A 10,158-nucleotide genomic window follows, 5' to 3' on the forward strand; every position below is an offset into this window, starting at 1 on the left:
AGATGTCATCGACCTGGATATCTCAGCTCCACTTCGTCCAGATGTCATCGACCTGGATATCTCAGCTCCACTTCGTCCAGATGTCATCAACCTGGATATCTCAGCTCCACTTCGTACAGATGTCATCAACCTGGATATCTCAGCTCCACTTCGTACAGATGTCATCAACCTGGATATCTCAGCTCCACTTCGTACAGATGTCATCAACCTGGATATCTCAGCTCCACTTCGTACAGATGTCATCAACCTGGATATCTCAGCTCCACTTTGTCCAGATGTCATCGACCTGGATATCTCAGCTCCACTTCGTCCAGATGTCATCAACCTGGATATCTCAGCTCCACTTCGTACAGATGTCATCAACCTGGATATCTCAGCTCCACTTCGTCCAGATGTCATCGACCTGTATATGTCAGCTCCACTTCGTACAGATGTTATCGACCTGGATTCCTCAGCTCCACTTCGTCTAGATGTCATCGTGTGGTGTATCGTGAACTATGACGAACAACCCTGGCATTATACTGGAGGAGGAAGAACATCATGTCAAAGTAAAGTGCATACACAGGAATGGTGTCAACAACTACTACTGGCCAAACCCAAGAGATGATATCAACTGGTAAGGGGATGACCAGATTGTTTGTCTGATATCAGAGCCGCTGCCAGTGAACAAAAGATCAGTTCAAATATGCCAGAGACAGAGAGAGACACCCTCATTTCTCACTCAACACCACCCTCTACCTTGTAATCAGGTCCCCACTGTCACTTTAGGTGGTCCAGATGGAGTCTCTGTCTCTCTACGATGTGTGGTGTCTGACTGGCTCAGACTGGGAAGGACAGAGCACACACTCCTTCTCTCTTCTTTTGCACAGTACCCCTCTCTCAACTCTCTCCATCTCTCTCTCTCTCATTTTCTCCCCCCTCTCTCTGTCAGACAGAGATTAGGGTTCCAGGGACCTTCAGGTTCTGTTGTAGTGTTGGTGTTGGGATAGTTTCACCACAGAGCAGGAAGAGATGAAGTGGAGGGTTAGACACAGTGAGCTGTGCAGAGTCAGGCTAAATTGACCCAAGCCGGTGGTGTATTGAAACCAGAAGTGTTATTTCATTGTGTGGAGAGAAGATGGAGACTAACCTCCTCCTAGTCACCACTAAGGACTTCAACAATCCACTAATGTCCAAGTCCTTGTTTGGTGATGTCATAAATGTAAGGGCTCTGAAGGGAGGTGTTGTGTGAGGAGGGAGGGAGGATATGTGGGAGAGGGGTGGAGTCAGGGGTCTGCTATTAGTAGATCCTAGTGATGGATGACTGCTGTGTGTGTAGGAGAGAAAGATACTATTTTTCATCCTGCTCTTTCCCCATTCCCCCATCATCAGACAAGCAGAGTAGAGCAGGACAGAGAGACGTGAGCCAACAAGTGCAGAACAGAACAACTCCACAAAGAGAAGAGAGAGGAGGATAGTTCCCTTTGCAAGGACAGAAAAAGAGGAGATAATCAAGCCTTTCAGAAAACACCAACAGGAGAAGAAATATGAGACTGCAGCACATTTAAATCCTCTAACCTTCTTTGCTCACCAACTGAGGACTTATTTGTAGCCTCATTTGATGTTGGAACAGTTAGATTTCTTTCTCATTCTTCAAGAGGCTACACACTGATTGTAGAAAACCTTCACTGTGTAGTAGGACTTTCGGAATTTGAAGAGAGAATGAGAAAGAGGGAGAAAGAAAGAGAAAAGAAGGCTTTTTGGAGGCAGGATTTTAGAAGCAGGAGGCTACAGAGATGGAGATCATGCCCGGTGAGGAGCTTGTTCTGGGGCAGGCATGGGGAAGTTGCCTGGTAATGATTGAAAGTTTACAAAGTAGGTGCACACAGGCCGAGGGAAAAGATGAGGTGACAGACAGTGACACATTTAATACTTGCATACTCTTCCCTTCATCTAGTTTATCTAGTGTGTAATCATTAGTCCAACAGTTGCAAATGAGAGTTTCTATTGGATAAATTCAGGTATGTTTATTCCCGTTTTGTTCCTGGTCAGACGTAAACACAGTTCACATTCATATCAGCCACGTTGTATTCCTTCTTGCATCTATGCACCTTTCACATTTTTCCTTCGTTTGTGGATTACAATGCGCAACACATCAGCTGTATGCGAATAGCCAAACCATATCATAACTGCTACACACAGCCTACATCCTTGTCACCATATTAGCTAAAGTCATTTCATAGTCAACATAGCTACTAGAACTAAACATGAGAAAACCTGCTAAAATCAAGCTGTAACTTCACAGTATATAGTCAGTTAGAAGTTTAGCAGTTACACCGGTGGCCCTCTGTGGCAATTAATCAGTAAAACCAAAAGCTTACCTTGACTTGGAAGAGTTCCAGTGTTGTGTTGGATAGCCATGGCCAGCTAGCTAATATAGCATCCCTCTGTTTGAGCAGGGTGTTTCAGTAGGCTAAACTAGCTAGCTGCATTTGCTAGCTAGGCAAGTAAAACAAACATTATATAGTCTCTCAAATTCTCTCTTGCTTCTCCTTCATTTTGGAAGAAATTAATTTGTTCAAAAATGCTCAACTATTTTCTTTCAACTGTAATCTCTTTGAGTTACAGTTGAAGTCAGGAGTTTACATGCCCCTTAGCCAAATATATTTAAACTCAGTTTTTCATAATTCCTGACATTTAATTCTAGTAAAATTCCCTGTCTTAGGTCAGTTAGGATCACCACTTTATTTTAAGAATGTGAAATGTCAGAATAATAGTAGAGAGAATTATTTATTTCAGATTTTATTTCTTTCATCACAATCCTAGTGGGTCAGAAGTTTACATACAGTCAATTAGAATTTGGTAGCATTGCCTTTAAATTGTTTAACTTGGGTCAAAAGTTTCAGGTAGCCTTCCACAAGCTTCCCACAATAAGTTGGGTGAATTTTGGACCATTCCACCTGACAGAGCTGGTGTAGCTGAATCAGGTTTGTAGACCTCCTTGCTCGCACACACTTTTACAGTTCTGCGCACAAATGTTCTAAAGGATTGAGGTCAGGCTTTGTGATGGCCACTCCAATACCTTGACTTTGATGACCTTAAGCCATTTTGCCACAACTTTGAAAGTATGCTTGGGGTCATTGTCCATTTGGAAGACCCATTTGTGACCAAGCTTTAACTTCCTGACTGATGTCTTGAGATGTTGCTTCAACATATCCACGTAATTTTCCGTCCTCATGATGCCATCTATTTTGTGAAGTGCACCAGTCCCTCCTGCAGCAAAGCACCCCCACAACATGATGCTGCCACCCCCATGCTTCACAGTTGGGATGGTGCTCTTCGGATTGCCAGCCTCCCTCTTTTTCCTCCAAACATAACAATGGTCATTATGGCCAAACAGTTCTATTTTTGTTTCATCAGACCAGAGAACATTTCTCCAAAAAGTTCTATCTTTGTCCCTATGTGCAGTTGCAAACCGTAGTCTGGCTTTTTTATGGCGGTTTTGGAGCAGTGGCTTCTTCCTTGCTGAGCGGCTTTTCAGGTTATGTCGACATAGGACTTGTTTTACTGTGGATATAGATACTTTTGTACCCCTTTCCTCCAGCATCTTCACAAGTTCCTTTGCTGTTGTTCTATAATTGTTTTGTACTTTTCGTACCAAAGTACATTCATCTCTAGGAGACAGAACGCGTCTCCTTCCTGAGCGGTATGACGGCTGCGTGGTCCCATGGTGTTTATATTTGCGTACTATTGTTTGTACAGATGAACTTGGTACCTTCAGGCGTTTGGAAATTGCTCCCAAGGATGAACCAGACTTGTGGAGGTCTACAATTTTTTTCTGAGGTCTTGGCTGATTTCTTTTGATTTTCCCATGATGTTAAGCAAAGAGGCACTGAGTTTGAAGGTCGGCCTTGAAATACATCCACAGGTACACCTCCAATTGACTCAAATTATGTTAATTAGCCTATCAGAAGCTTCTAAAGCCATGACATCATTTCCCAAGCTGTTTAAAGGCACAGTCAACTTAGTAAACTTCAGACCCACTGGAATTGCGATACAGTGAATGATAAGTGAAATAATCTGTCTGTAAACAATTGTTGGAAAAAATGACTTGTGTCATGCACAAAGTAGATGTCGTAACCAACTTACATAAAATATAGTTTTTTAACAAGACATTTGTGGAGTGGTTGAAAAACAAGTTTTAATGACTCCAACCTTAGTGTATGTAAACTTCCAACTTCAACTGTAACTACTCACCACATTTTATACACTGCAGTGCTAGGTAGCTGTAGCTTATGATTTCAGTACTAGATTCATTCTCTGATCCTTTGATTGGGTGGACAACGTGTCAGTTCATGCTACAAGAGCTGTGATAGGTTGGAGGACGTCCTCTGGAAGTTGGTACTGTGTAAGTCCATGGAAAAGGGTGAGAACCGTGAGCCTCGTAGGTTTTGTATTGAAGTCAATGTACTCTGAGGAGGACAGAAGCTAGCTGTCCTCCGGTTACACCATGGTGCTACAGTAGAGGGTTCTGATAAGGCTACTGTAGACCTACAGTGTGTTTTAACAAAGTATTTGGTGATGTGAATATATTTAGTATTGTTTTATCTCATAATTATGACTTCAACAAAATATATATTTATTCACTGAGGATTGTCCTCCCCTTCCTCCTCTGAGGAGCCTCCACTGGTGTAAATAGGAATTAGGGACTGGAAGAGCAGGAGAAGATGTATGCCATTCACGTGTCCATCACGTGCGCTTGCGTATGTGTATGTGTGTGTGTGTGGATGTGTGAGTGTGTGTGTTTGTGTCTATACATGCTCATCGCAAATTTTGAACGAGAGCATTTCATTAATGCTCAAGTGATTAAGTTCAGGTCAATACAATGAATAAAATGAATAGTTGATCTTATGACTTTATGTCTTGTCTAATATGACTAAATGTTACTGTGAGATGATTCTATCAGTAAATGTCTAGTTGATGTGGTGGTATTGAATTTCTATATTCAAGCTGAATTTCACTGCATACTTGCATCGTCTCAATCGTAAAATAATCCATTACTAATTCAACTGCCTCTAGACATGAGATAAACAGGTGTTAGCCTACATTCTGTTGGTTTGGGGACACTGTGTATCCCTTGATGATTTAGATAGGATCCAGTCTGCAGATAGAGGACTCTCTCTTTTTACTCTCTCTCTCCTGTGCACTTGCCCTCCCTCGCTCTTGCAGAGCATTTCTCCCCAAATGATTAAATTAATGAATTAAATAATTAAGCAAATATGCTCCATAAGGCTAATTTCATGGTAGTATTGGGATAGACAGTTACTGGGGTAGGGCACAGGCCTTTACATTGGTCATGTCCAAATATCCATACTAGCGTGCTACATACTTGAACAGCACACTATGATCTAATTTGAATAAAAAGTATGCAGAATGCCACACCTTCAACGTATTAGTGACCCCTGTCTGAGCAGGTCATGATGACTCAGATCTACAGCATCACTCACTCTTCTCTCTGTCCTCCCCTTCTCCTCCCTTCCTCTTCTACTAACCTTTTTCTCTCTTTCCTCTCTCTCTGGATCAGCGGCCACGGTACATGGAGCTAAGGAGTGTGATGACTCAGATCCACAGCATCAATCTGGAGGCTCTGGACCAGAATGACCAGCGGCTGCTGGAGCCCAGCTCCGCCCACAAGGTGGGAGAGAAGAAGAGGAAGGACCAGTTCAAGAAGCTCATCACTGGCACTGTGGGGGAAATACAACCTCCCACCACTAGATGGGGGTGTTCTTCCACCTATGTTTTCTGCAGAGAAGACCTAGAATTATTTAATAACAAAATAATGTCTGACATGTGTCCATTGTGACTGTTGAAATGGATATTATATGATATAAGTTATACTTTATTGGAAAATGCTGGCAGTATTTTTCGTATAAATTGAATTAAATAGGTCCTGTACACTCAAATGTAATAAGACAACCATTCAATCCAGACAGATTGTAACTGTATTTGATCTCTCCTCTCCACAGAAAGATCTGGGCCAGCAGTTTAAAAAGTAGGTACATATCAGAAATCTCCCATCTCTCTTTATTAAGAAGCCCAAGCTGGAGAAAAGGGACATTGTGGAGCCCAGTGAGACTGGATCCCTAGCAGCTCTCTTCTCCCCAACACAGGACAACATCTAGGAGAACATAACAGCACAGAGAGGCTCTCCGACTGGACTAACACACACACACACTTCCTACCCTCCCCAGTGGAGATTTACTCCTGAAGGATTGGCTCATCAAGGGTACAACGTCTCTATCCTATTGGTCAACAGTAGGATGAATGGACTCTACAAACTGTGGACAAAGAGAATCAGAATATTCTGTCATGGACTGAACCCTGCTAACGGGTCATACATATTTATCCAAATAATGTGTCTGTCTGCATTGATCGAGAAAACGCGACAATGTGTCTTAAGATGATGAAGATGATGGTTATTGTCCTTCAAGAGGACATGGCTGTTGCCATAAACCCTGCAGGTTGTAAATGGTAACAACAAACTGCATTTATACACCTCATATCGTCACTAGTACTGGGAGATAGGCAGCAACTACTGTAACTCAAGTGTATGTGCCTGTCTGTGTTTCCCATTCATTTGGTTTTGAGACCTGCCCATTTCTCCAAATGCTCCAAATGAAATACACTAAAGATGCCATAAAAACATTGACTCTCCAAGTTACATAAACAAGCAGACAAACAGAAATGTTTCTTTTAAATTACCCCTATAAATCTCCTCACCCTGTCAATGATTGATAGTTCTTTCACTTGACCATGTTTTAAACATTCACTCAATATTAAGGAAAAAACTATCTGTACTTGTTCAGGGGACAAAGTATTTGAAACACTCGTACTGTTTAGACTTTTATGCTTTTAAATAAAAGAAGACTTTTAAGTCAATTTAAATGGCTGATGTTATAATTTGTTATGTTATACCATGGATTACAAATATAAAGATGATTTCAGTAATATTGTTGATGGTAAAGCTGTGCAAGTCAATAATACTAGTTTACAGAGAGAATTAAACATACAGGACAGAAGTCCTCTGTCATTGGCCCTGTTTGTTCTTGGGTGCAGGTTAAATATTCAAACAGGTATTCCCAGGTTCACAGTAAACTCCACCCCCGAGTCACATGATGACTAAAGTTCATCTCAGTGCTGTAACTTTAATAACTCTCCAGGACTCACGTCTGTCTGACACACAACAACACTGGGATTTTATTTAGATTGTTCTGAAATATCAGGCTGTTAAACCAACCAATACAAGGTCATATCATCAAGACGGTGAACTTTACATTCAGCTTCATTTACACTTGAATGTGTCTGTTTAAGAGAGGAATTTGTTAAAAGTGAAAGTAACTTTCAGATCTCATACCAGAACAGGGAGTGACATCGTGTGAGAAAATGGCTTCTCGTTCGTCTCTCCCAGAGGAGGATTTGTCCTGTACGGTGTGCCTTGACATCTTTAAGGATCCTGTCATGTTGTCATGCAGCCACAGCTTCTGCCAAGCCTGTCTAAAGGAATGCTGGAAAGACAAGGAATCTCGGGAATGTCCACTTTGCAGGGGAAGATCCTCTAAGGATCAACCCCTTATGAACCTTTCTCTAAAGAACCTGTGTGAGGCCTTACGGGAAAGGAGACAGACAGATCCAACCACAGGGTCCAAGGTGCTCTGCAGTCAACACAGTGAGAAACTCAGTCTGTTCTGTCTGGAGGATAAAGAGCCCATCTGTTTGGTGTGTCAGGTCTCAAGGAAACATAAAGATCATGACTGTATCCCTGTAGATGAGGCTGTTCAGGATCACAAGGTAGGAGGAAGATTCTGATAGAAAATATGTGATACAGCAATACTCAAACTATGGAACATGAAGTTATCAATGTTTTATTAATGAGTCTGACTCATTTAGATAATAGATGTTCTACACATTGTGTTGAGTGAATAATTGTGAATTTCAGATTCTGATATATTATAAATCACTGTTTGGTATGAAATTGAAGTGTTTGAGATCCTGAGTGAAAACGTATAGTGTATCTCTGACCATGAAACTTAAAACAAATGTCTCTGCAGTGATAGAGAGATACTGTACAGTTACAGGTTTACTTTCATTGTCATGAATGAAAGATGATTCTTTCCCTGGGGCAGAACTGAGTGATTTCCACTAGATGAGCCAGCTGCAATGGCAAAATTGGCTATGTTTTAAAAATGAATTAAAAGAAACATTTGCTTTTTGGTCTTAGTTAGAGGTTAAGGTTAGGCATTATAGTTATCAGTGTGGTAAGGTTAGGGTTAGGTTTAAAGTCCGATTTTATGACGTTAGTGACCAATCCGTTGAGCTGCCTCCAGAACACGATTCATGACATAAAAACATTAAGTTGCAGTGATGACACGTTCTCTCCTATAAAGAGAGTCCAGAGGTTGTCTCCTCAGTGAGGTTCTGTCTCATTCCAGGAGGAAGTCCAGACTGACCTGAAGCTCTTACAGGAGAAGCTGAAGGTCTTTAATGAAGTTAAACAAACCTGTGATCAAACAGCTGTGCACATTAAGGTTCGTATAAATTATGTAAAGTTACAATAGTACAACATGTATTGTTTCAATTGTAGCGTACATGTAGGATTTAATTCTGATAATAATTGTGGAATGATGTATTCTTCTCACTGTCTCCAGAGCCAGGCACAGCACACAGAGAAGCAGATTAAGAAGGAGTTTAAGAAACTTCACCAGTTTCTACGAGAAGAAGAGGAGGCCAGAATAGCTGCTCTGAAAGAGGAAGAGAAGCAGAAGAGTCAGAAGATGAAGGAGAAGATTGAGCAGATGAACAGAGAGATATCATCACTTTCAGCCACAATCAGAACCATAGAGGGGGAGCTGAAAGATGAAGACATCTCATTCCTGCAGGTAAGGACGGCTCTCTCTCAGACATACATTATAAATGAACTCAAAGATTTATAGATGAATCAATAATATTGATGACTATATACTCTACTTTCCAGAACTTCAGGACCATGAAGGAAAGGTAAGTGATCTGCTTCTCGTCTCTCTTCTCTGTGGTTGTGAACCCAACCCCACAGACGTTCTGACTCCTGAATGTTATTCCAGAGCCCAGTGCACAATGCCAGATCCACAGCTGCTGTCAGGGGAGCTGATAGACGTGGCCAAACACCTGGGAAACCTGACGTTCAGAGTCTGGGAGAAGATGAAGGAGATCATCAAACACAGTGAGTACTGGATAGGAGAGGACATGATCTAGAATAATGTAAGATATATTTAATTAAGTAGTCTATTTGAAGTAGTATTGTTAGTGTATATGAAAAGAGACTACATGGTATAATGTGTGGAATATCTCTTTGTTCTGAAGCTCCTGTGATTCTGGATCCCAACACTGCATCTTCCCGTCTCTGTTTATCTGATGATCTGACCAGTGTGAGTCGAACTGGCCCAAAGCAGCAGCTCCCTGACAACCCAGAGAGATTCATGAAGTATCCAACTGTTCTGGGCTGTAAGGGGTTCAGCTCAGGTAAACACAGCTGGGAGGTGGAGGTGGGGGACCATCCTGACTGGATTTTGGGCGTGGCTAAAGAGTCAACTGACAGGAAGGGGGAGGTGTATATATCACCAAGGTATGGATTCTTGGCTATACTGCTGAGGAGTGGTATGTATAATAATGGAAAAGGAAAGCCCCTCCTCCTGAAGAAGAAACCCCAGAGGATCAGAGTTCAGCTGGACTACGACCAGGGGGAGGTGTCCTTCTACGACTCCATAGACATGACACTCATCTACACTCATAAAGACACATTCACTGAGACTCTCTACCCATTCTTCTCTATTGGATCAGCTGGTGATGCCATAAGCACTGGTGTTCAGATCTGCCAATCAGAGGTGTCAGCCCATGTCAGTTAAACATGTTGTATTGGTTAATTAGTCTAGTTAATCTAGCCAGCTATCTAAACTATTCATCATGACTGAATTACTAACCATGCATGCAGGGTACGTGCCCAGGGGCCCTGACCTCCAGGGAGCCCCAATTGATCATGTTGTGTAGAATTGCATGAAATTATGTGCAAAACTACAAAATAATTGTTCTGTAATGCAAACTCATATGTTAACTTTTTGTTAATAAAACTCTTCTTCTGCAAACAGG

At 41.7% G+C, this 10,158-nt stretch overlaps 1 protein-coding gene across 1 annotated transcript; it reads left to right on the plus strand.

The window, feature by feature from the left end:
• The first annotated feature begins 7,164 nt into the window (after positions 1 to 7,164).
• LOC135523479 (E3 ubiquitin-protein ligase TRIM35-like) lies at positions 7,165 to 10,158 on the plus strand. The gene is made up of 6 exons (XM_064950175.1): positions 7,165 to 7,827; positions 8,469 to 8,564; positions 8,685 to 8,915; positions 9,011 to 9,033; positions 9,117 to 9,235; positions 9,376 to 10,158. The coding sequence occupies exons 1-6, from the start codon at positions 7,423 to 7,425 to the stop codon at positions 9,915 to 9,917; spliced, it is 1,416 nt and encodes a 471-aa protein (XP_064806247.1). The 5' UTR covers positions 7,165 to 7,422; the 3' UTR covers positions 9,918 to 10,158.

Source organism: Oncorhynchus masou, chromosome 31 (assembly GCF_036934945.1).
Source record: "Oncorhynchus masou masou isolate Uvic2021 chromosome 31, UVic_Omas_1.1, whole genome shotgun sequence".
NCBI classification, from domain to species: domain Eukaryota; kingdom Metazoa; phylum Chordata; class Actinopteri; order Salmoniformes; family Salmonidae; genus Oncorhynchus; species Oncorhynchus masou.

What these genes read in the sequence shown, in the direction of transcription:
- LOC135523479 (XM_064950175.1), top strand. Translation starts at nt 7,423, where the DNA reads ATGGCTTCTCGTTCGTCTCTCCCAGAGGAGGATTTGTCCTGTACGGTG. An exon ending in AGGCTGTTCAGGATCACAAG is followed by an intron (nt 7,828 to 8,468) that starts GTAGGAGGAAGA and finishes GTCTCATTCCAG; the next exon opens with GAGGAAGTCCAGACTGACCT. An exon ending in GAAGGAGATCATCAAACACA is followed by an intron (nt 9,236 to 9,375) that starts GTGAGTACTGGA and finishes TTTGTTCTGAAG; the next exon opens with CTCCTGTGATTCTGGATCCC.